This window comes from Hippocampus guttulatus, chromosome 2, assembly GCF_054856545.1.
Source record: "Hippocampus guttulatus isolate MCC_2025c chromosome 2, RoL_Hgut_1.0, whole genome shotgun sequence".
In the NCBI taxonomy this organism is placed as follows: Eukaryota; Metazoa; Chordata; class Actinopteri; order Syngnathiformes; family Syngnathidae; genus Hippocampus; species Hippocampus guttulatus.
The window spans coordinates 26,535,001-26,561,623 of record NC_141262.1 but is presented as its reverse complement, the minus strand read 5'-3'; the positions used below and the strand labels follow the sequence as shown (position 1 = coordinate 26,561,623).

The 26,623-nt window shown below is 46.0% G+C and overlaps 2 protein-coding genes across 6 annotated transcripts in view; both read left to right on the top strand.

Annotated features, from left to right (window-relative positions):
* The window catches only part of efnb3b (ephrin-B3b), a 58,756-nt gene extending 36,703 nt beyond the window's left edge, over window positions 1-22,053 (top strand). Inside the window, exons 3-5 of one of the 2 annotated variants that reach the window (XM_086105055.1) lie at window positions 13,597-13,689; window positions 16,305-16,364; window positions 18,947-22,053. In XM_086105055.1, the coding sequence (XP_085961181.1) occupies window positions 13,597-13,689; window positions 16,305-16,364; window positions 18,947-19,377 (584 nt within the window). In that variant the 3' untranslated portion in view covers window positions 19,378-22,053. The remainder of the gene's footprint in view (window positions 1-13,596; window positions 13,690-16,304; window positions 16,365-18,946) is intronic. The other variant, XM_086105056.1, reaches the window with a different exon arrangement.
* A 1,704-nt stretch (window positions 22,054-23,757) lies between these two features.
* The window catches only part of LOC147209286 (tudor domain-containing protein 5-like), a 159,105-nt gene continuing 156,239 nt past the window's right edge, over window positions 23,758-26,623 (top strand). For 3 of the 4 annotated variants that reach the window (XM_086105052.1, XM_086105053.1, XM_086105050.1), the window contains exons 1-2: window positions 23,758-24,131; window positions 24,689-24,752. The gene's annotated coding sequence lies outside the window, so the exon portion shown is untranslated. Of the gene's footprint in view, window positions 24,132-24,194; window positions 24,293-24,688; window positions 24,753-26,623 lie in introns of those variants that run through there. The other variant, XM_086105051.1, reaches the window with a different exon arrangement.

Genomic DNA, 26,623 nt, shown 5'->3' with positions numbered 1-26,623 from the left:
AAGCTATTTCTGGCAATTTTAATCACTCAATGAGGCGTAAAAATGACGGAATGGCGTGCGAAAAATTTACAAACCCCAATTCCACAATTCCGACAAGATATGTCAAGTTCAAACTGATCAACACGATTGTTTTTACCAAATAATCATGAACTTCGAAATGTATGGCTGCAACACCTTCCACGCACCTGTTCCCCGTTAGCCTGTTCAACTGTGGGAGGTTCCAAACAGGTGATTGATGAGCACTCCTCAACTTTTCAGTTTTGGAACATGTTGCAGCGATAGAATTCCAAGTTCATGATGATTTTCTAGAACGATAAAGTTAATCGGTTTGATCTGGTCTTTGTACTGTATTCAGTTCAATAAAGGTTGAACATGATTTGCAAGTCATTGTGTTCCGATTTGATTTATGGTTCACACAACGTGCCAACTTGATTGGAATTGGGTGTGTCAGACATTTCCGCCCGACAATGACAATCGACTGTTTTTGTTCCTCGCCAATGTGATGAACAGTGAAATGCGTTTTAAAAAAATCAGCGATTTACTCAACTCAACGAAACTCAACTTTATTAATAGAGTACTTTTTTAGAGTACATTTAATGCTCGGATTCTATCAAGATGAAATAGTGGAAATGAATTCATGTAATATGTCATCAGGCGATAAAACTGCATTTTATATGCTACAACAACTCGGCAAGTGCGACATGTTCGTAAGGCGTTTTTTTCCCCCCACATCGTTAACCAAATAGCACATTTTAATTTTTTTTTAGAAAACATAGCAAAAAAACTAATTAAAAAAAACATTTTTCGCAAGCATACCTGTATTTTTTATTGATGTGTGTAACATAGAGTTAAAAAGCACTTGGCCAGTTTTGCTACCATTCTAACAACATGTAGCTTAGCCACATAGCGGCTGTCGCGTCGGTTGCGTCCCTTGCGAGGTCGGGTCGGTGCTTGCGTTCCACGGCAATTACTCGGCTGCGGCAATGCACGCTTCTTGTTGTTCGGCCATGGCAGCAAACGGCCGTCCCGAAATAGTTTGATGAGAAAAGCACGCGTAACAAAGACAGAGACGTAGCACGAGACTTGATGGCGCGGGACGCGGTCCACCGTTCAAAGACACAAGGACAAACAATCGGCTGCAAATCCTTTTGAGTCACCGTTTAAGCGTCCTAATTGCTTCCAAACTGCACAAAGGACGTCATTATCACAGTGTGTGTGTGTTTGTGTTTGTGTGCGTTTGTATGGAAGAGAGCTTCATTAGCTGTTGACTCGTCCTCCACTAATCTTCCTTGTTGTCTCGAATGTTGGCTACGTTTCGCCCCAAACTGCCGCGCCGCCAAGGTCACGACCCCTCGGGTCCGGAGCCGGCCGCGATATCTCATTAGCGTTCTAGTCTGCACTGATTGTTTGTTGTTTTTATGACGTGATTATTCATGGTAAAATACAGGAGGTGTATCTACTGTATGATGATCCAAATTGGAGGCCTCGGGGGGGGGGGGGCTGCTCTCTCAACCAGCGTTCAAATATTCTCACTCGATGCCAAGCGAATCCCCCCTTGGCTCCACTTTAGGCGGCTTATCGTCCGCATTACCGCGCATCTGCTCTTGTTCGATGCACTTATTATACATTGATGAAGTTGCGGCTGGATAATTGAATAGCCCCATCGTGGAGGGGGTCTCGTTTCTCCACTTGTACCTCAAGTGGATTGAAGGGAGGGAGAGCTAGCGAGCAGGTCTGCCACCCACAGCGTTTTTGTATATGTGTGTGTGTGTGTGTTCATAGACCAATCCGGACCCTAAAATGGAAGCTCACCAGCGGCTTAATATATGCAATTAACAAGCTAATTAGAGTAATTAATTCAGTAGGGGCCGGGACCCAGTCCGGCCCCTATTCACTGCATTGGAGCTGCCATAATCCTTCACACACGCACACACACATGCACGTATGGAATCACACACACACTCATTATGAGCAGACTCTTTGTCCGCCGCCAGAGAAGTCGGGCCCAAAGAAAAGGGCGTAAATAAAAGTGAAGCGTTGGGTGCGGCCTAATGAGTGAAAACAGTGCGCTAATTCATCTGCAGCGCCCCCCGCTGCTTTCTGGGAGGCGCTGCGGAGGGGAGGGGGAGAAGCCGGCCTTGTTGTATGTAACCAGTGGCATCTTTCATTTATTTAATTTTTTTAAATTTCAATGGAGAATGGCTGCTCTGTTTTATTGCTTCAACCTTTATTTATTCCCTCCAGTCGTGGTTCCACCTCGCTTGGAGCGTCGCTCTTCCATTCGGTCACGTCCATTTGGGGATGATTTGAAGCTTTAATAGAGATTGAAGCCCTGTTTTTATTCCACTTTACCATATAAAAAAAAGCCAAACAGTGCGGTTTGTTATCCTTCAATGATTGATACACGTGTACTAGCGCGGCTCGCTGGTCGGCCAAGCGAGGCTTTGTTATTTTTGGAGCGCAATTAGGAAGCATGTGATGAAGTGCAGATCAGCGCTCAGGCAGCTCCTCTCACGAGTTGATGGAGGAATTCAAGACATTTTGATGAAATCAAACCACCTGGAGACCAATTACCGTGTTGTTTATTCAGGGATATACAATGCGCCTGCTTTTTTTGTTTGTTTTGTTTTGAAATGACCAAGCACATTAAAAAAAAAAAAAATCCTAATATTATTTTCTTGAAGTGCGCTGGCTGTGCGTGTTGCATCGGTTCTTACATTTCCAGCAAACGAGCTGGCATTTGTCAGCCGGTCAAAGGCAGATATCTCCCATCTGTCATGTCTTGGCAGCCTGCACAAACGTGGCTTGCAAAAGAGCGGCCGGCAACAACTTTCACGGCGTTTGATCCTGCGGGAGCGCGTCTGCTGTTTCTCACTTGACCTTGTGTGAGGCCTCACTCAGGTGGTCAAGTGATGAAATCGCATTTTCGCTGTCAGTAATTGTCAGGCTTGTTCGCAAAGGACCCCGGGTCGCTTCCTGACATCGATTTTGAGAGTGCAGCGGTCCCCAACTGGGCCGCCTGAAATGTTTTAAATGCTGTTTATCGCCGCCTGTGCATTGAGATCCCTCAGCATTTCTCAGCTCGTCGGTGCTGCACTAATATCAGTCCATCTGGGCAGAGGATAAAGAAAATATGACTGTGAGTAGCCACTCTAATATTATCGATCTACATGTGCTGCTTCAGTGTTCAAGGGTTGAAAGGGCGATAGGACAGCAACGACGATGCTATTTAGCGTTAGCGTTAAGTAGTTTGACAGTAGAATTCAACTTTGAGGGGTAATGAATCGCTTTTTTTTCCTTTTTGAATAACTGCTCACTGTTTGCCGACGTGCGGCTGATTGTCAAGTGAGTCGACAAACCTGGAGACGTGTCGGCACACTCTGGCAGACTGATGCATTAGCCGAGCAAACACGCGTATACTTGTGAAAGGTACACGCGCGCACCAACACACGCATAGAGGGTAGGAAAGCAGACAGATTGCCATATAGCTTGAACACACGGTTTAGAGCGGCCCGCTTTAATCGCAGAGAAGCTAAACAAACACAACTGTCATCACTCCCTTTCTTTTACTGCTACACACACACACACACACACACGCACACAGGCACACACAGATAGTATATAATTGCACTATGCCTTCCGCGGTCCATCATCCTGCCCTTCATTTTTCGCCCTCCTTCTTTCCACTTTCCTTCCCTCCATTCTCTCCCTGCAGCGGTATGCAGGCACACATGTCAAGATGCATTATTTCGGCTGGCTGCCTCTCATGTATGTGTGTGTGTGTGTGTGTGTGTGTGTGTGTGTGTGTGTGAGTGAGTGTGTGCGCGCGCACGTGCTTTCCTCCTCTTGGAAACAATAATAACGTCAGGCGGGGAGAGTGGGAGGAGTCGGGTAGCCTGCAAGCGAAAGCAGACTGGACTGTTGGAGATGAGCAAAACATCTCTGAATTGTACCGCATGTGCAACAACAAGGACACAAGTGCGCACACACGGAGTAGTAACAGTCACGGTTGTGTTGCGTGTGCGCGTGAGTGTGTGTGTGTGTGTGTGCGATCCTCCCACATTCCCAAAATCCGCAGATTGAATACTGTTAATTGTCCATAGGTGCGAATGTGAGTGTGAATGAGGACAAGCAGTATGGAAAACGGCCGAAGTGCTCCGTATTAGCGACGTTGTTAATCATGAGCAGCAGCGCCGAATTTGCTCCACTTCGGGATGAATTTGGACTGTTTTAGGAAAGGATAACCTTTCATGTCAGTGCAGGAACGCTTAAGGTAAACAGCAGATGTTGCTTTGGGAGGTCCAGCGTGGCTCAAGTTGTCTTTGCTTTAGCAGGGGGTTGTGAGTTTTACAGCCTTGGTGTTGAAAGTGGCTCTTTTTTTTTCTTTTTGAGAAGCTGGAAAGAAAAATGAAAATGCACCTTCTGCTTTTTATCAAATGGTATGAAAACTCACAGGGCGACCCGGTAGTACAGTGGTTAGCACGTCGACCTCACAGTGCAGAGGTACCGGGTTCGATTCCAACTCCGGCTTCCCTGTGTGGAGTTTGCATGTTCGCCTGCGTGGCTTTTCTCTGGGTACTCTGGTTTCCCCTCACATTCCAAAAACATGTATGGCAGGCTGATTGAACACTCCAAATTGTAGTAAATGAGCAACCGGAGCTGGAGTCAATGCTCTTGATTAAGCCACGCCCCCATATTAATTTGCGGATACAACAGCATATGTGTGACTTAGACTTAATAACATAAAAGAAGGCCTACCAAAATCTCAGCCGTATTTTTCCGATATGGTAATGTATTGTTAGCTAATTTAATATAGCCGACATTGCTGGTTAGAATGGATTGTAATGCAAGCGGTCAAAAATATACTGTACACCATCACTTTATTGAACAAACAGCAAAAAAATCAAACATTCAAAGCAGTCGATTCCTCACTCTCATTTGCTGACACCCACGTCACTTACCAGACCAGGCCCTGCCTTTTACACACTCAAAAGTCACTGAGACTACAGTGGAACATGAGGATGGCAACACCGAGTTACACAAATAATACTTGCACTTCATGTGTACATTGTTGTGCTTGATAATGAAAATTATATTTGTATTCAAAGTCTAATAACGCAGGTCAATCGTTTGTTTTTGTTGTTTTTTTTAAATACAAAGACAATCAAAGATGCAGGTTAAAAATTTCTATATATTTTTTTCTCTAGCACATCAGGTTTTTAGAATATAAAAATAATCATACAATGTGTAACACATTTATGAATGAAGGGTTCGGTTCATCAAGAGATTTTTGGAACCGTCACATACACATACGTTGCGCGACACAAATGCCGTCTCGGATCAAAATAGAATCCTTGATTATAAACATATTCGCAGCAGTACACATTCTGTCGCGTTAATATTTCAAAATGTGACCGTCGTGATTGGATCGCATCAGATAGCGTACCTAATGAAGTGGCCAGCTTGGGACATTTCGCTTGTTCCGTCACATTTCCACACTCAATCCCTTTTTGCATCCCGTCGTCTTAATTTAGAAGCCCGCCATCCCCCTCCCCCTTCCCACTTGCTTTCCTTTTTCCCTCCAGATGCATGTCACAGATCGTTCCTCCCTTCGGACACGTGACCCACTTCCCAACAAGCAGACTTTCGTCCTTCACCTGGATACATTTTCACCCTCTTGCGCCATCCTGCTCCAAATATCCGGGTTGTTTATTGAGCTTCATCGACTACCACGTCGACTCTGACAGCTTGGGAATGTTTTTTTTTTCCCAAATAAATGCAAAATCGGATCAGCGGGGTTTTTCGCTCAAAGGTCCCTCATCCCGCGCCGGCTTGAGCGTTTCTGTGGGCCTGACGCCAATGCTGTAAGCCAGCAATGACAGACAATGTCACAGTGGAGGAGTCAGCGCGCGTGTGTGTGTGCGGTGATGACAGTCTGACAGGGGGGGGGGGGGGGGTGAAGCCCTGGAGTTTGGTGTCACTGTCTCCCGTTTTCCCCCTCGCTGCGCTTAAGTGACATCGCAGTACATCACGAGGGGATGTTTGTGTTTATGAGAGAGATGGCTGACAATGACAAAACCAAATGTCTATTAATGCCGAAAATATAACCAGGGAGCAGGACTCGCAGTTATAGACGGGCAAATATAGTTTGGTGATGCACTCACATCATTGAAATCAAGAGCATTTTTCGGTTTTAGTTACGTGCCCCTTATCGGCGGGCATTTTGCGGAAAGATGCGTTGCTTCATATTGACACATGAGAGAGAAGGTTTCCCTGCAGGCCGAACAAAGAGCTGACGTGACTCAGAGGCTTTGAGCACGCCTGGACTGTACAGCAGTGGCCCCCAACCCCCGGGCCACGGACCGGTACCGGTCCGTGGGTCATTTGGTACCGGGCCGCACAGAAAGAAGAAACAACTTACATTACTTCCGTTTTATTTATTTCGGAATCTGAAAGATGTTTTATTTTTTAAAAAATCACCAGATCCTCTGTTATATCCGTCGGCAGTGTGTCACTCTCAATGTTGATGAAATGCTAATTACCGGTACTGTGTAAGGTTTTATAATGAAAGATTGAAGAAAATACGTGCACTGCCTCTTCCGTCACTTTAAGGGAGCCGAGCAGCATGATGTCCCCTCAATATTATTATTATTTTTTAAAGAAAATAACAAGTAAAAATTGTTAGATGACAGTGGATACATTTGAGTAACCCAGAATTGTTAAAAGTGGATTTCTGTCATGCTTCGGTGCAGAAGTGCAGATTCACTTTGGAAACGCGAGGATATAACTTCAATTTTCTTCTTTCGGTTGCATTTTCTGCTGACGGACTACTTGATAACCCCGCTCCAAACACAAATTTGCATATGCACACTGAGCAAGACGTGCCAGTGTATCTTGTGTACATTTCCAGCACGTCTTTGTTTGATTATGTCTGTCCACAAAGACACACTCCTCAGAGTTGCCGAGTGTAGATTATGATGGTTTTAAATCCTGCCGCGTCAGAACGACTGGATTCTTGGAGCATCTTGGGAATAAGAGAAAAAAAAATAGAAACACACATAAGCGGGAGACGTTGAGGAAGAAGAGCTTGACCCATTTCTTACAGGCCTTCAGTCGATGAAGGAATGGAGGATGGTCATGTGTGTGTGTGTGTGTGTGTGTGTGTGTGTGTGTGTGTGTGTGTGTGTGTGTGTGTGTGTGTGTGTGTGTGTACTCCGGAATGCACAACATACAAACACGGCGATGAACTTGCCGCATGAGCAGCCCACCAGGTTGGGCAATCGTCACTCAGCATTCGCCTGGTAGGAGGTCACCCAAGTAAACATTTAAAATGCATGCTGCTTTACTCTCAAGGTAGACTGCAGGGTACATGCACACACACACACACACACTCAAGAATGCCCTCGCTGCCCTGGGATGGGAGGGCTGACCCAGTTGTGCGGAACATTGCTTGTGACTGTCCTACATGGCCGCCACTTTGGTGATGTTACGTCATGCAGCCAGCCACTCACTTGGATTCTTTGTTTTATTCGTCTTGTTTTGTTTTGGTTTGGGTTTTTTTTCATGTGCAATTAAGGGAACAAACTCAAAGCCTCACCTCCTCACCGTGCATCCCTCTCTCTCTCTCTTTCTCTCGCCCCATCCATTTTATGACCCCCTTTATCATCACACGGGTCGCGGGGCATGCTGGAACCTATCCCAGCTGTCTTCGGGCGCTAGGCGGGGACACCCTGAACCGGATGCCATCCAATCGCAGGGCACACATAGACAAACAACCATCCGCGCTCACACACACACATCTAGGGACAATTCAGAGTGTTCAATCAGCCTGCCGTGCATGTTTTCGGAATGTGGGAGGAAACCGGTGTACCCGTAAACCCACACAGGCATGGGGAGCACATGTGAACTCCACATAGGAAGCCCGGAGCCAGAATCGAACCCTGCACCTCTGCAATGTGAGGCTGAGACACTAATCACTGCTCCATTGGGCTGCCATATTATAGAGAGAGAGAGAGAAACACACGTATATGCATGCATACAGTGACAACTCCTCAGTTCAGTAATATTGGTCTATTTTTTTGCAGAAGATAAAGAATATATGCCTGTGCCTATTGTTAATGTTATCTGTCCACATGTGTTTCCACAAACTCCCTGACAGCACACAACTCTCTGGCGACTAAGACGTGCGCCCTAGGAACACTCGCAGTGATTTTATTGCGTGGCTCCGACTGTGTAATTCTTTACATTCTGTTTCGTTGTGTTATTACGACATTGTTTAATAAAGTGCAATATGATGTAGTGCTGTCGTCGGACATCCCCGACTTAAGCAGCTTTCATCGGGTGTGTGAGTGATTTTGTATCTGGATTCGCGGGCCGGAGATTTTTCACAATGCGGTCTCAGGAACATATTTAAAAACATCTGTGACCTTTTGCGCTCACACATGAAACATCAGCCTCTGTGGAACATTAACACACACACTCGCACACGGAGCTCAAGCTGGGCCGTAACACGTATTGTGACACGGATTTAGTTCAAGACAAACAACAGCGTGACCGAATCCTGCAGCGCGGGGGCCTTCAGCGGTGGGTTTGACGTAGCGCCTCTGAACTCACCGTTCGCATCCCAGCACGCCCGTCCGTGCACGCCTCGCGTCAGCGCTCACTTTTCTTTTTCTTTTTTTTTGCCGCGTTGAGGGTGTATGTGTGAAATCGGGGAGGACTGCGTGACTGTGAGTGTTTTTGGTTGGCATGTGACGCATCACTTGGGTTTGAACCTGTGACCACGAAGTCCCGTCAGAAATCTTCCACTTGGATTTCATGCATTCACGAGGACATGATTCCCACTGAATCTTAATCACAGTTATATAAAAATAACTTCTGAGGTCGAAGTGGGCATGGGTAGAGATGTGCACACAAATTTCGGTGATGATCGCTCACAAGGGTTTAGGACTGTCCCACCCCTTGCAGGAAAACATGAGGAAACTTCACCCTGCACAAAAAATGGTACGCCGTGTATCCGAGATGGAATGCAAGAGAATATAATACTTTTTTTTTTTTTCTTCTCCGACATGTGGAGACCAAATAGTGCCTGGTCTGTTTCAGCCCGAATTCCGTTTCCCCGCAAACTAATGGCTTATGATGGCTTCATTAATGTTCACAGTCGGGTTTGAAAGCGTCAGCAGATTTATGAAAAGGATTCGAGACTGTTTTTTTTTGTTTTTTTTTGTAAAGGGTGGGTGTGGGCGGTTCAGGGGTGAGAAAGTGAGAGAGGAAAAGAGAGGGGTTATATGCTCTTCATCATGGATGTGACACACATGGCACTCTGGAGAGAGAGCAAAACAAATTAAAACAGGAAGGCAACTGTAAATACTACTCGGCTGAATGCACGCAGGCACGCACATCATCCACTTGAGAAGTTGAGTTGGTTTTGCGGAAGGCGAAGCTGCACAGACGGCAGCTCTCTGAACAGACACACACTCAAGTACGCCGTGAACTCGCAAAACTTTGCAGCAGAACTGGGAGGGCGGCACCGCGGGAGGCAAGCGGACCCAACAGACCCAAGCCTGCGGAAAAAACAAAAACGGATAATTGGAGGCAGACAGACAGGCAGCCGACAAGCACGATGGGTAGGAACAGGATGGCAGACGCAATTGGGGGCAACATGCGCTGGACAATAATTATAATGCATAATAATCATAATTGGCTGGAGTTTTGGACAGGCAAAATGAGGACAATCGAGAATCTGTTCTCAATTTTCTTACCTGAATCAATAATAGGTAATAAATAGAAATAAATTGACAGCACTTGTGCAATTTGGAAACGGAGACTCTCCACACTTTGCTTTTTAGCCATATGTGTGTGTGTGTGTGTGTGTGTGTGTGTGAATGTGTATATGTGTGTGTGTGTGTGTGTGTATATATATATATATATATATATGTATGTATGTATGTGTGTGTGTGTGTGTGTGTGTGTGTATGTATGTATGTGGCTAAAAAGCAAAGTGTGGAGTTTCTGTCCCCAAATTGCACAAGTGCTGTCAATGTGTATGTATGTGCTCAGTCTGTTGCTGCGTGCCTGTGTCTTAATGGCATGTATGAAGTCGTAATGTCGTCATCTTTTGTCTCCTCTCCTGGTGTCCCGGTGTGATGAAGCCTGATTTCCACTGATTTGGGTTTTGTACTCAGAGAGACATCTTTCCTCTCTCGTCGATCCTCTCGCGCGTCGCACCCCATCTCCCATCACTGCTCATCATCATCTCAATTACTCACCCCCACCCAACCATGCCGTCTGCCTTCTTCCTTCCCCGCTTTCCCGTTTAATCTCGTACCAAATCACAGCCAGGGCCGGCCATATCTTTTCCTCTTTTGAGTTCATTACTTGTCACTGATCGCCAAAAGCAACTCAAGATGGTCTTGGAAGTATGGCCACAAATTTTTGGACCACATTGTGGGCTGGGCATTAACTATAACTATTAACTATATAAAACATGACAGTGTTTTAAATCCTTCACAATAAGATGAGCAATTGTTCAACAAAAGGAGCTTTAAGCTTCTTCATGCCACTCGCAGTTGAAGTTTACGGTCAAAGTAAACATGAAATTTGAATATTTTCACATTGTGTAATTAAAACAACTGCAAACTTTAGTCTTTTGTCCGCTGGTTTAATGCTAATGCTAACACATAACAGTCCTTTTCAGTCATATATTCTTTATCCTCTCAGAGGAGCTGAGATAAGCTGAAATTCAAGCAAAGTGTGAGAAAAGATGTTTAACTGTATTTATTTCTGTTTAACTAGGTCAATATTATAGTGTACTGCACCTTTTTTTTAAACTTTTTTTTAGATTAGCGGCACTTCCATTCAGTGGCATAGCCAGAAATTTTTCACTGGGCTGACACGAATAGGGGTGGCCATAAGTTGATACCTAATATCTCCCCTCCTGGAAAATCTGTGATTCTGAACAAAATGGCTGCGCACCAACTATTGGGCCGCACAAAACAATTCCTGCTTTGAGCCTGTGGCCCGCGGGGCAGTGTCTGTCATCAATTGGAGCTGTTGCAATTGTCCAGGAGTTACTCAGTTACAATCGAGCTTTCCTGCCACTTGGCGGTGGGAAGGCAAATGTCACTTACTGGCCTGCACACAGTAAGTAGAAAAGGAAACCAAAACCGCTCCTCGCAGCTCTTTTTGCTACCACAGAGAGACTGCCGGATATCTGCGTCTGAAACGCTTCCAAATTTAATCAAACACATCAAATCAAGCCCGGACTGACCAAGTTAACATCATCATGGAAAACCTGCCATACGTTACGAACTGCCACTACCATTCCAAAAAAGCTCTGCTCCGCTGCGCTCCCCATAAGTTCTAGTCGTCCGTCAGTGCGATGGGCCCGTGTGGAAACGGCGGCTATTTAAGCGGAACCAATATTCTCCAACAGGCAACCCCGAGCTGCGTTTGTCACTCATCTCCCCATTGCATGGGTCGCCAGGGAGTAACTCAGCCTACCCTTTCATTCATTCCAATGACAAGAAATCAATGAACTGTTTATTTAATTAATTCAATAAATGTGTCAAAACAAAGACAAAAAAAATGAATGCCTCGTTTTTAGTTGACCAAGTTCAGGGAAAACATGCTGAAGAGATGAATCGGCTATGACAGGACTCTTAATGACGTAAATGCTTGGTGGGCCGCTTAGCCAGCCTTGACATCATCACATGACCTCTCGCCGCCATCATATCAGCAACACCTTGTCACGGCCAATCGCGTCTCGCGGGCTGCCGGCCCCCGCGCGGCCTCCCTCGTGCCCGCCCGCCCGCCTTCCTGCCTTCTCTCCGTGTGTCAGAGGACATTCATCTCCAAAGTGGCTGAGGGTGAGTGGACGGCTCCATTTAGTCCACCTCGCTCAGCAATTCACTTCCAAGTATTTTGTCAGTATCACCTGGGCTCAGTCTAATCGTTGGCGCGGGAGCAAGGTCATCACGGTTTGGGATTTTTCAGGACCTTTATATTCTGGGGACATCCGTGTATCGTTCTCGAATTCTGTTCGAATCCAATGTTGTTGTCACTGACACATGTGGGACGGCATCACTGCGCCTTATCCCTCGAGTCGATTTGGAACTGGCAATGCATTCTCGTTGCCTTATTTGCGAAAGAATGCTTTTCTGCGTTGACCTCGTCTCGCTTCATTTCCGAAGCGTCCTCGTGCGTTCACACTCCGCATTATGCACAGAGAGAGAGAGAGAAAGGAGGTGTGACAAGGAAAGTTGCATGTCCTTCACACCTCCTTTTCTCTCACCCGCTTTTCTTCCTCCAAACGTGCTGATGGCTCTTGTGAGGGGAGGGGGGGAAATGACATTTTTGATAGACGTTCAAGGGGGTTGGCCGGCGGCTTGGAGGAGGAAGAGCTTTTTGATTGGCTGCTGTGTGGACTTGTGAATGGTTGATTGAGGTTGAGGTGTGCATCTGCCTTGTGAATGTCTGTTCGAAAACAGGCGCGCTCAGCGCAAGTGTGAAATCGGTTTGATGGGTGGTTGATGTGTCACGCGTGTTTAGTGTAATTGGAATCATTTCCGAAAAGATCTTTGTTTGCTTCATTTTGACATGTGGTAACCTGCTGGTACAGCCTTTTAGAGTGCCTCGTTGTCAGCCGTAAGACTGCGCATGTCGCTGAGAGAAGGCGAGTGAGATAATGGGGTAGAATGGGGTCTGGCTTGATAACTAGCGCTCGGTTTGACAAGGGCTTCGAATTGGCATGACCATGTTAGAGTGCCTCATTGTCACCCGTGAGTGCACGTGCGGCATGCACAGAAAGTCTGATGAGATATTAATTGGGATGATTACTTTGTAAGAGCTCTGATGTGGACAGGTGTTTACTCTTGAGCGCCTCATTGCAGTGTTCAATTATGGAGAGAAAGAACGGCTTCATTTTAAATGATTGCCTCATTTGTATGCAGGGTGATTTCTCTTTATTTATTTATTTTTTGATCATTCAAACTTTTCAGGGGTGTTGACAACACACCTCCATTGTGTGTGCACATGGACTTTAAGTTCTACACATTCAGGTGACTGCTCAAGTTGTTAACCCCGAAATAGCTGATTCAATTGAGCTCAAATAAAACGAGCAAAATCACGACTGCGGCTCGCCTTTTCATCACTCGCAAGACATTTCTGTCCTGGGTTTTTTTTAACGGCCGCCAATTACACGTTCTAAATCTCAATTTAAAGCGAAATTGCCAGCCGCAAACCCCGTATTAATCCAGCGCGGCTTGTGCAGCCTGAACCGGAGTGAAAGTGGTCGAGTCCAAGCGACGCCGGCAGGGTTCTTAATGGATGGCAGCGAGCAGCTTAAAATGAGGACTTATTAAAGTGCTCGTCGGCTTTCTAGTTTGACATTTCAAAGTTTCGAGTCTGGCTTTTAAATTGCCGCTTCCGCAAATGTCACTTGTCGGCTCCCCCGGAATGGTTGACGATACGAGTCGAATTTATTGTTTGAAACGGAGAGACATTGTTCCGTTTGAGTGCCTGTGGACTTTGTACTATGTATGTGTGTGTGTGTGTGTATGCCGCTAACGATGCCATTTTGTCTTTGTGTCCCTGCAGCTACATCAGATGGGACCCGCCAAGGTCTGGACAGCATGAGGGGAGGCGTTTGTGCCACGCAGGGCATGAAGGTGGTCCTGAAAGTGGGGCAGAGTGAGTCTGAAATGCTATGATCATCGGAAAAATGAAGGGATGTTTTTCATCTACGTGTGCCTTTCCCGCATGTAGGTACAGCACACACAGGCTTTGTTGTGGGTGGCTCCTCTCAGCGAGCATATTAGAGCTTGTTAAGTGGCGAGAACGGCGGAAAAGTGTCGCAACAAGTCAGCTCTAATGAGGCCCACTTGTGCTCGCTTTAAACCACTCGCACTCAACATGTTATAAACGTACAGAAAATATGGACATGAATTTTGGCCACTGCTTTCGCTTTGGAAGGGGAAAAAAAAAAGTGGCTTTCAAACAATGAGCCGCACGTTCCCGCACATAATAGCCACGTGTCCTTCACGCGACCCCGCCCCGCTCTGTTCGACGCGCGCTTGTATAGTGTCGACGCTATCAGCCGTCGCATCAGCAGAGTCGACAGAAATGCGTTGCCGGCTCAATGGTGATGCTTTCACATGCCAACCGGGGTAAGAAAAAATTTGGTTTGGATTTTTCAGTCGTTAATTAGAATTTTCTTTTTCAAATTCAGTTATTTTTTTTTAATGCTACATTTTAGTCCATTCATTGTTAGTTTAAGTATTAGTTTTAGGGTTTTTTTTGTTTGTTTTTTTTTTACACTATATGGAGTACTGTATTTTGTTGAGGGAAAGATGAAAAAAGTGACTAATTATTACGTACAAAAAGTCAACTACTACTACTCATCAAAAGAAATGCATTTAAAATGACCCCCTACAGCGAAAACAGAGGACATATTTCCGATCATCGGTTAGTTTTTTGTAAACGTAAGATGTTTTTATAATAATTCATATGAATGAGTAATATATTCTGATGAGCTTGTCGCCAAAACAATTCAAATGATTTGGCCTTTCCATTACCCTTGGAAGATTGCAAGATAGAATCGCCATGTCACAAGTATGTGTAAAATGTTTGCTTGCATTTTTTATTTTTAATATTCAGCAGTCGAACATGTGTTGGTTTGTCCAAACCCCCCCCCCCCCACTGGTTTCTGTCCAAAAAGCAGAGAAAAAAAATTAATTTGCGAAAAGAATCCACACAACCGCCACACAGGTGCCAGGCCAGCCCAAATAGTTGACCAGCGATTGGAAATGGTGATTTTCTTGATATGGTGGAGAAATGTAAATGCCTATTTATTGAAAAAAAATGTGGATAATCATTGTGAGATATCATGAACCGCTACTCTTTTTTTTTTTTCACATCAATGAATGTCATTATGTTGACATTATATTTCAGCTGTGGGTTGTAAACTGGTCGCCCTTCACCTTCTGAAATTCCCCCTTCTTTGTTCCCTCTTGTCGTTGGTGTTTCAATTCTTCGTCCAAGTCCTCCCTCCGCTCTCTGCTTATTTTTCCATCCAATCAAATGTGCTGCTAAAAGGTCACGACCATGTTGGTTGTCGTCTCTCGGCGCGCGCGCGCGCACTTTACAATGTGTGCGCTCGCGTCCACACATTGACTTATTTCATCGGACATCTATCTCGCCTGCTCCCAATCGCCCTCACTATTGATCCCGGCACACGCCTCCACCCTCAGCTGGTGTTTGTCGGGCTGTGTACTTGTCACTAAATGTCTGGTAAACTCGCGCTATTTGCAGAGGGTGGGGGGTGGGGGGGCAAGCCCAAACCCAAACCACAAGAAATTGATGCCGCCCCGCGAAAAGCTTTGTAAAATATTTGTACTGGCCACCACTAATACCAGGACTTTTCATTCACGTAACCCTCAACAGGACTTCATCAGATCGTGTAATGTTCATGAGCAATTTTATGTTCCGTACTGTGCTCCCATTACAGGAGCTTAGTCTATGGTTGTCCCCCCCCTTTATATATTTTTAAATGGGGCACTGTAAAAGGCGACCCGGCGGTCTCCCGTTCGATATCCTCTTGTTGGTTGTTTCTGTTCCATTTCCTTGCTTTCTCCTTTCCTCTCTCAGGTAAGATAAGATGAGATCAGAATACTTTTATTTATTTATCTCACAATGGAGAAATTCGCAATTTACAGCAGCAAAATTTGGAGGGAAGATATATATTTATATATATATATACTGTATATATACTGTATATATACAGTATATAGTTACAATACAGTTTCCTGTACACTGAGAAGCTGCACAGTACAGATGCACTTCTGTTAATACAGTACATTAATTGTAAGCGGGTTTTTTTTCAGCTAGCCCGTGTACATTTCTTGACGGCACATAATGTTGTTTAACTAAAGTGCAGTATTCCTGATTTCACGATTTTGTTTTCTTCTTGTTTGATTTAAGGCATGCTCAGTGCACTCGATGGTGTATGCGTTTAATCACCATGACAGTGACAGACTCAAAGGCAGATGGGCCGATTTAGCGAGCGCAGATTATGAGCCATTCTGGCCTTATTGCGAAAACTCATGATGACGATCTTCTTATCCTGTCCCCTGGAATCCTTTCATTCTCGCGTGACATCACTGTGCTGCCAATCAAGAAAGAGAAAGCCAAACAAAACACCCACGGAGGACAGAAACGCAAATATGCAAATTAAACTATTCGTTTGGTAATATCGAGCGTCCGGTGTCATAATACTGATCAACAACCGCCCCGCCTCCTTCTCACAGGTCCATACGGGCTGCCTCCCAAGAAGGAGCCAGCGGGACGCTCCACCAACCGGAACTCAGGTAAACAGCAAACCAAATGGAGATGATCCACAAGATGGATGCAGGGAAACAGAAAAGGCTTGCAGAAGTGTGGAGAAACAACAATAAGCAGCGGGGGGAGGCGGGGTGGGAGAGGGGTGGTTGGAGCTTAAGCGGGGTGGGGGACAGATGGAGGATGTGCAGCGCTGACATCTGCGGATCTCTCTATTTAATTCCATATATTTTCTCTCCATCCTTCCTCGCCCCACCCCCCTTCGCTAGTCTCGTCCCCTCGGAGCGAAGTGCCGCAGGCGGGCAGTGGATGGCTAATAGCTACATTGGGCAAAGGACAAAAAAAGACAGATAGCCAGAGAGACGGGAAGAGGGAGGAAGAACGGAGGGGCGGCGAGGAGCCAGGGCGAGACCAGAGGCAACATTTGAGAGAGTTATTACCGTCATTAGATGCTGCAGCCCGGATGGGCGAGAGCGTGCTTGGCGGAGGGGGGGGGGGGCATCAGGGGGGTGATGGAGCAGACAGACGTGTGAGGCAAAAGAGGTGGAGTGAGACCAGAAGAAGTGAAAAGCTAAGAGGAGCGGGCAATAGACAATGAGGAGGAGCCTTCGGATCACATTTTATGGCCTTTCGTGCGCATTCGGGGGACACCCGATCTGGGACATCCGCACACGGCGCACTTTGAAGTAACTCAGAATTATTGTCTCGGATTAGAGCTCCTTATTTTGCGCGAGTGGAAGCAAAAGCAATATTTTATCATGTATGCTGGATGTTAGGCCACGCTTAAAAGAATTTGTGATTTTTTTCCCCCTTTGGTCCTCAATTTTGCGATTTCAATCCAATGTGTTCTTTTTTTAAGAAACAAATCCAAAAAAATCAATCTATAGGACAATAAACAATATATACATAAATGTTTTAATCTTATAGGTTATACTTCTGCTAAAATAAATACAAATGGCCCATGAATTAAGTCTCCGAGCGCCGTTGACGGGAAATGCCGTCATTGGGAATCCTAATGAGAATTGCCATCCACACTTATGAGCATATAAGTCACATAAAAAAAATCACAAAAATATTATTTTGTTCTTTTTTTTTTTGGTATAAAATGGGCGTTTTGGGGGAAACCAACCCATGTTCTGCTGATTACAAAAGAATCGAATAAGGTAAAAACTATTTTTTTTATAGATGAGAAAATAGAGGCTAATCTTTCATTTGGTGGTTTCTATGTTCACATAAAACAGTCTTCTGTGAGCCTTGAAAGATCAGTCAAAATGCTCCAAATGCCATTTATTGACTTCTATCAGCGTTGTCAACTTACTTAACACTTTAACTTGCAGTCTTTTCAGCATTCGCGTTCAGCAACAGTTTTTGATTTGCCAAACGTCGTGGTGAAGTCATCAAAAGTCATCACTGATTCCTCAATAGTTCCTGCTGATTTGTTCAGAGTTTCTGTCGATTCGTCATGGGGAGTTGATTGGCCATGAGTTATCATTGATTTGGCAATAATTGTTGATACATCAGAAATTGACAGGTCAATTGTTGTTGATCGGTCCACTTCAATGGTTGATCCAACACAACTTTACAAAATTCTGCCCAGCATATATATACCTGTATATATGCGCATGCAAACCAACCAAAATGAAGCATTTTTTCCCCGCCATATTGAAGCCTTGGCAATTAGAAAAAATTCTTTCACTGCACTGTGATGTCCTTTTGATTTGATAAATTTCCCAGGCTTATTTATGATTATGTTCTCACCTTGACCTTAAATATCTAAACCCTTTGAAAAAGGCATGAGGTCCCATCTGTGATCCATGCACAAAGAGCTCACTGTCTTTTTTTTTTTTTTTTTTTGGTGAGATGTTATATGAGTAGAAAGAGAGAGAGAGAGAGAGAGAGAGAGCGCAAAAGAAAATGGGCGTAGAGGTGACGGAAGAGGGTTTATAATGCAGAGAGCCAGCGAAAGGTGACAGTCATAATGGAGATGGAGAATGAGGGATGTCAGTTAATGGAGAGAGGACGAAAGCCGGCTGAAGCAAGCATTAGCGCTTTGCTCGCCCCCAGTGCAGCACAACGGGGCGCACGGTAAGCTAGGTCATTACTGCTCCAATAAAGCCAAGACTCAGAAAGGATGTGGGGAGGAAAAAAAAAAGGGCGACTGCGTGCCAGGAATATCGTTGGGCTAATCACGAGGCGGCGGCGCGCAGTTGCGACCTTAACCGGCTCGCCGCTCGCACCTGCTACGACCTGCCGCTTAAAGTGCGACGACACGCGCGCACCGCCGCCGCACTGTTCACCTGCCGCTTCCTGAGGTTGATGGTTGCTTCGGCGCGAGGGACAGGCAGCTTGACGGATGCGGAACGGACGTCTTACTGTGTGCACGTGCGGTGGAGGCCCATCGCGCGGTGGTTGCGGTCACATGGCCGCCGGTAATGCTAAGTCAACACCGTTGTTGGGCCGTGTGTTACCTTGATTACACACTGCGGCTTTGGTGCTCACTCAATGTCAAAACGTTGAGAAAGCGGCGCAGTCGCAAAACGCTTATTTTGGTTCCCCGTTACAAAAAGCCCATTCGCGCTTGCAACCGAATGTAATGTTTACTTTCTTGCAGGGAACTCGACCCACTCGAGAGGACCCAACACCTTTGGGGGCGCCGAAGGCGGCGGGGAGAACGGTCCGCTGCAGCCGTCCAACATCGCCCTGATCGCGGGCGCGGCCGGGGGCTCGGCTTTCCTGCTGCTGGTCACCGCCGTCATCTGCGTGGTGTGCTACAGGCGACGGCACGCCAAGCACTCGGACACCCACCACCCGCCGTTGTCGCTGTCGTCGCTCACCAGCCCCAAGCGAGGCGGCGGCGCCGGGGGCATGGGCAGCTCCAACAACAACGGCTCCGAGCCCAGCGACATCATCATCCCTTTGAGGACGTCGGACTCCGCCTACTGCCCGCATTACGAGAAGGTGAGCGGCGACTATGGACACCCCGTCTACATTGTGCAGGAAATGCCACCGCAGAGCCCGGCCAACATCTACTACAAAGTATGAGAACTGAACTCTCCAGCCCGAGACCCCCCAGAATCACTCCGCGCCCTGCCTGAGCAAGGCCCAACGTCCCCCCCCCCCCTCTCACCTTCGCACCCGCCACCATCCAACCATGACCAAACCCCAGCACCACACTTACGTGTGTCCGCGAGGGTTCGCCGGCCCAAGGGAGCACTCTTAGAGGAGATTCCCAGAATGCACCTGGAAGTGCGTGAATGTGGCTTTTGGACCTGAGGAGAATCAAAGGACTATATTTGAGAAAATAAATAAATAAATAAATTGCTAAAAGCCCATGGAGTGCTGAGGAAACTCCCAGTCACCATACCTGCCTAGAACCTAGCAGCCTGCGCCCCCCACCCCCACCCCCCCCCCCCAGAGCGCCATCAGCTAATCAGACGGCCCGCTCGGTGAACCGCCGACACCTTTGGAATTCTCAGAGCAAAAGAGCAGCGGCCTCTTGGACTCAGCCAATCAGAAATGCCGGGGGGGGGGGGTCACATGACCTGACCCAGGGCCCGAGGATGTCTCTGAGCAGTCGGGCCGCCCTGACACTCAGACTCTTGTATATTTTAATAAAATGTGTGTGTGTGTGCGTGTGTGTGTGTGTGTGAGTGACATGGGTGTGACTGTGCTCTTTAGACTTGTCTTCAAAATACCAAAACACAAAATAGTGAGCAGATATCACAAAAAAAATCCAATAAGGTGAGATTTTTCTATGGCTATCAACACTTATAGATGATATATAAAAAATATCCAGTTAATAGATGTATTTGCTTTTATTTTCTATGATTTTCTTCGATTTTACCAGCTAAAGCCACACCTGTGTTGCTAGCCCTTTTTCTACTTTTCACATTTACAGTGGTACAATCTGCCTTTTATATTCATTTAATCCCACTGTTTTTTTGTTTTTTTTCGGCCAATCTGCCCCCACCCCTCCGCCCTAACACCCCTCCCCTTTAAGGTGTTTGTATATTTTTATAGCTTCTTGTTTGATGCAGTAGTGTTGAAGTTTAGACCTCGTTCGTGGAAGTGTTGAGGTAGAGCCTTCTCTGATCGCTTTTTTTTTGTTTTGTTTTATTCCAAATGTTTTTTTTTTATGTGGCAAGGAGGGGCTTGCGGGCAAAAAAAAAAAAAAAAAGACAAAGCAATGCAAAAGGAAGGACTGTGAGGAAATTGCACACTAAAGAAAAAAGGAGGACGGATGATGAAGGATCCAGATGGAAGTGATGAAGAGCGGCAGCCTCGGCACTAAAACGTATTCCGGAGTTGAACTCATTCAACACACACACACACACACACACACACACACACACAATCACATCACAGGTGGCACATTTCAAAAGTTCTCCTCTTGTTGTGTTACATTATTTGTACACACAGACCGACACACACACACACAAGCGCCTGTTAATGACTGCTACACTGATTGCATTGAAACACACACATTTTGTTTTTAATGAGTGTGTGCGTACGTCGTGCGGCGCAAGTACCACGAGACACATGATGGCCAATTGAGGCGCTATTTGTTCACCTACTTAGCAGTAAAGTCGTTTTGTGTTGCTGGGACATGTTTGTGGCTTTTATGTAAACGGGGATCGCACACAGACGTTGGACACACAACTCTGCATTCGGAGGCGCCATTGGGTGCACACATGCTTTCAGTAAAATTGTTTTGTGTTGCGCAAAAATTTTGTGGCTTTTGTGTAAACTGGTTCATGGTCTCACACACACATACGCGCACACACGCACACACATCAGCGTTTTTTTTGTGTGATCCTTCCTTAACTGTATTTTGTATCAGTACCTAACATCATCTACACAATGTATTAAGGTGTGCTTTAATTGTCACATTCGACCATGTTGGAGATTTTTGTCGCCCCGGTTGCTTCTGGCCTATATTTGACGGTTTGAAATTGAGTTGAAAAGATGACACTGAGTAGTGGGGAAAGAAAAGGAGGGTGGGATGGGGGGCGGGGGGGGGGGGTTTGACTCTTTTGTACGACGACAAAGTTGTGTTTTGTTGTTTTTATGTACACTGTTCCGTCTTTTGTCGATCTGAACCCGCAAAGAGAGTAGTGCACACGCCCTCTGAGGCCGCATTGGCAACTTGTGCAACGTGACTTGTTATGTACAAAAAAAATAAAATAAATGGTTGCAACCTCAACGGGGGAGGGTTGGGGTGGTGGTGAGGAGTGGGGGGGGGGGGGCTACACACAAAATAACAAAGACTCTCACTGCCCCCCGACACTTTTTGCGGCCCCTCAAGCATCCTCCTCGGACTGCCATGTTTTTTCATGTTTTCACGTGGATTTAAACATGTCACCTTATGTGTTTGAGCCCCCCTGGTGAAACAGAGTGTTGCCTGCAAGGCTTGGGGGTTGGGGGGGGGGCATCACCATCGGCTAGCAAAAGAGTGTGTGTTTGTGTCACGCGGCCCCTCAAATGTGACGTGTTGTATTTGGGACGCCTCCATGTGAGGTGTGTGTGCGTGCGTGTGTGTGTGTGTGTGTCATCTCCTCCTCTCCCCCGCATTGTTTCCTCATCACAGCGACCCCCACAGTGAACCCGCTCCCGCCCCCAACTCACCTCTGAAGAGAGGAAAAGATGAGTACATTCCTGCTTTGGAGAAGAAAAAAAAACAGTTGAATAAAAAACAAACAAACAAATGTTTCAGCACCACTTTTGCTTGTGATGTGAGGTTCATTTTTGTGTGAGGGTCTTTTTATTTCGTGCGTGGGCATGTGTATCAGAGGCCCACTGGCCAGGCCTTTTCGAAGTCGTTTTCTCCTCTTGTCAGTACTATAGACTACTCACAACATGGTTCCTTTTAGTGCCTCGCTTCATAGCACTGCAGTCACACACACACACACACATACACACACACACGCTAACTCTCCCGCAAGTGTTATCAACAATTTATCAAATCTGCCTTCGTTAAGGTTGCCTGGCAACCTATTGACAGACCTGATTTCATTCTCTGTCTCCCCCATTTCCCCTCCTTTACTCCCTTCTATCCGTTGCTGTGGTAACAGGTGGCGTCCCTTTCAATGTATCCTATGCCACCAGGGTGGGCTTGAGTGTGACCACTTTGATCGATGGTGTGTGTGGGTGTGAGAGTTGATTACTGGTCCTCTCTCTCTCTCTCTCTCTCTCTCTCTGTCTCTGTCTCATAACACACACACACACACACATACACACACACGCACACACAATCGCTGACTCCCAGCTCCACAAACATCCCCTATTGTGTACTGATGCATAAGCCCTAGGATCAGTCCCACTTTGGCACTTACAAGCAAGGAAACGGATGTGAACATCTGATGCCCAGTTACTATGGCAACCAGGTGTTGGCATCCCACGTCACATAATTTGAATGACGACAACTGCAGGAACTTTCTTGCGCAAAGAGACCAGCCATGATTTCAGCACTAAGTTTGACGACCTCAAAGAAGACAAAGGCTGCCAGAGGTTGGAAAAGGCCTCGGGGAAAAATGTGCGGTGGATGGCGGCCTTTTATTTGAAAGCAAAATCAACAAAAAAAAAAAAACCAAAACATTTTTTGTGGAGTGTGTTGTGACATGACTCACTCTATCACAGGGGTCGGCAACCCAAACTGTTGAAAGAGCCGTATAGGACCAAAAAAAACAAAAACAAAAACCGTCTGGGGCTGCAAAATAAATAAATAAAGGCCTATAGCGAAGGAAACACATACTGTATGCATCTATGTGAGCTATATTAGCCTACTATCAAAATGACTAAATTGACTCCAGATGCACAATGAGCCTTCATGATTAAATGTTTTTTTTTCCCCTGCACTGCATCCTGTAGGGCAGGGGTGCCCAACCAACCTACCGCGATCAACCCGTTACCGCACGCACTTACCAACGCATGCCTACCTACCTTCGTCGGGACCTGACGTGGGGGCGTGGGACAGACTTTTGCAGCGTGTTCACTATCATAGTTCACGTGTACCGTTTTAAAGCCGGTTGCCAGCCAATCGCAGGGCACACAGAGAAGAACAACCATGCGCGCTCACACATCTAGGGACAATTTAGTGTGTTCAATCGGCCTGCCATGCACGTTTTTGGAACGTGGGAGGAAACCGGAGCACCCGGAGAAAACCCACGCAGGCCTGGGGAGAACATGCAAACTCCACACAGGGAGGTCGGAGCTGGAATTGAACCCGGTACCTCTGCACTGTGAAGTCGACGTGCTAACCACTGGACTACCGGGCCGCCCCAGAAACCATATTTAAAACAACAAAAAAAATAAATTTCACCCCCACATCTTTTTCCATTTTCAATTTTTTTTATAAGGTTCCAGGGAGCCACTAGGGGGGGGGGGGCGCTAAAGAGCCGCATGCGGCCCTGGAGCCGCGGGTTGCAGACCACCGCACTATCACGATTTGGGATAATTTCCTCCTAAATGTAAGTAGGATTTTTTAAATACAGTAGATATATAGATAAATTCAAACGCTCTTATTGTATTTTTGGAACGTAATTGATTTTTTTTTCTCTCAATCCGACAAACCCGAACGCACCGCTCCAAATCACATGGCCGTGATTTTTGCTCCTGATTGGCCGATTGACTCAGCAGCACCCAGCTGTAAAGTCTGACATGGGCTCCAAAATTCGACTTTGAAATCATCATTACTTGTTTATTTTTCCTCACAGAAGCAATTTTATTTCAGCCGTACGACGTTTGAACTGGACCCGACGTTGTTTTGGGCACGCTCAGCTTCAGCCAAATCAAACGAGGTAGGTGTCCGTTTGTGCAACAAGCTGCAGTGGTAATTATCGATTGACACGTTCCATTTCAGAATGTTTGGCAAAGTGCGCATTTGAAAGGTGGTCTGGAGATACTGGAGGTGCAAAGACTTGAGAAATAACGACATATTGGTTTGTCAAGGTATAGCGAGGTACAGTCTACTTGCTAATAAGTAGTTAGAATTACAGTGTGTAGTCATTTGTGAGTGTACACCGTGTGAGATTCAGTTAACCAACCAAGCAGAACCTTCAACGGTTCAAAATTCGTTCGTAGCGCACTCCCAAATTGTGTAAGAGAGTAAAACAGCTGTTTGGTTCACGTACAAAAAGTTCAACTCTTACTCAAACGCTGCTGTTTTTGTTTTTCACCAAAACACCAAACAGTCAGCAACTTTATTAAAAAGTGACAACTTTTTAGACCTTTCGTCAATCATTCGAGGTTCTACACTTGAATATGCAGTCAATAAGTGTTGTTCTATTTATCTGCTTGGTTAAACAACTCCTCTGCTGTTTGACGTTTTCTAATGCGCTATCTTTGTTTTTCACAGCTCACTGGGCCTCATCACGCTCGCCTGTCACCCTCGCCCGAGTGATGCCACGAATCACACAAAGGTAGGCACTTTTGTTTGAGCTGTCACTCATCCGTTCAGTGCAAAGAATACAGTATTGTGCTGTCGATGACACTGGTGTCCAAACAACGTGCCAGGGGCCATTTGTGGCCCGCTCTCCAGTGATGCCCATTAGAAAGAAACACATTTCTCTATTCTCACCATTTATTTGCACTAACGACTTGTCATGCTTCAGCGAAATAATCAGTTCCACAGTTACTTTGCAAGATCACAATTCGTTTCTGTTTATGTCAAGTAAAAATCCATACAGACAAGTCAAAATAATTTTGTCAAACCCAAAAGTTTGCTTTTATTTTCTGTTTCATGACAAAAGAAACATTTTTTTTCAAAAATGTCACCGTTACTTCCAATTAAGTGTTTGTCAATCTTGTGTTCAGTGTGGTTGTTGGCATCTGTTGAAATGAACAAAAGTAACTTAGAATCTTACTTAGTTACTTTTATAATCAGGTCATCAGTAACCAAGCTACTTTTGAAGTCAAGTTACGTTTTCAAGTTAACGCTGCTTATAACTTCGAGACACTTTGTCGCAAGGAAGAAAAATAAAAGGGCCCCCCCCCCATTAGCTTTAATGCTCTATAGCACCAAATCAATGCTAATAACAATCCTTGAACGGCTCGGACGCTGCCGCAGCGATTCCGTCGCTGCAATATTCCCCTCAAAGAGAAACTCCCGCTAATGTAATGGCTATTAAGCCATAATGAGTCCTCGCTTGCTTCTTTGCGTCGGGCCTTTTAAGCAGGTCCTGTTTAGACCGCTGCGGTCGCCTTATCATTACACGCTCATCACTACTGCTGCTAATCTGTTCTGCTTGCTGCACACGCGCATGAATATTAATGCCACTCCATCGTGATCGCGACGTGTACACACCTGCGTGCTTCTGTGCGTCTTCGTCAAGCGTCACAGCTGCCGAGTTCCTCGACGCTCCTCTGAGGAGGGCGAGCGCGACCCAGTGATGTATTTATTTATTTATCTTAACCTTGAGGTCAAGGGAATGGGGTTTTAAAGATGACGAAATGTCACTTTCCAAGGACCGCTACAAGCGCCGGGCCGCCCGTTTTTGACTGAACAGTCGAAGCACGCCGTTTGCCATTATGATTGCCGCTGATGCCGAGGCTTCATGGATGAGCGGTGCCGTCTTCTCATTCTCATTTATGCATTCTCAGGGCCGCGTGGTTGCTAATAGTGCATAGCGGAGCAGATCGCATCATCAGATGCTCTTGCTGATTCCTAATGTGCCTCGACGGCTCCCCCCCAACACGGGAGGGTTGAGGGGGGCGGGGACAACCTGAGCGCGTGTGATTAAAAAAAAAAGTGCTTCCAATGTTTTTAAGCTAAACTAGAGGACAACAATAGGACTGTTTTTCACCATTTGACACAGGTCATATATATTGAAGGCCCTGAACGCGTGAGCATTGCGCAACAAGATGAGAGCTTGCACGGGAAGTGTTTTTTTTTTTTTTCCCCTCTCTCCCATGGGAATTTCAAAGTTGGACGGCGGGTTGCCGCCTGTGCACAATTGGGCCATCAAACTGTTTCATGAGAGGCTTCCTTTCCCTTGAAATGACAAGTTCAAAGCGCATCCCACTCAAAAGGCATCTGATTGAATTTTCGCTCCCAGGAGTGCGAGTGTGATCTGCGGCAGCGCCACACCCTTTGCAATGCTCGCAGAGAGGTGAGCTTTTACCACTTTTCAAACCATCAAGAAGGATTTCACAGCGCTTGGGCTGCGGCAGCCTGCGATTAGACCAGCCGAGTCACGGCGGTGCAGACATTTGAATAATATTCAACTGGTCCGCTCCTTCAGCCTGACACTGAGCAAGTCCTGTAATCTTTCACACTTTTCCAATCTCTCGC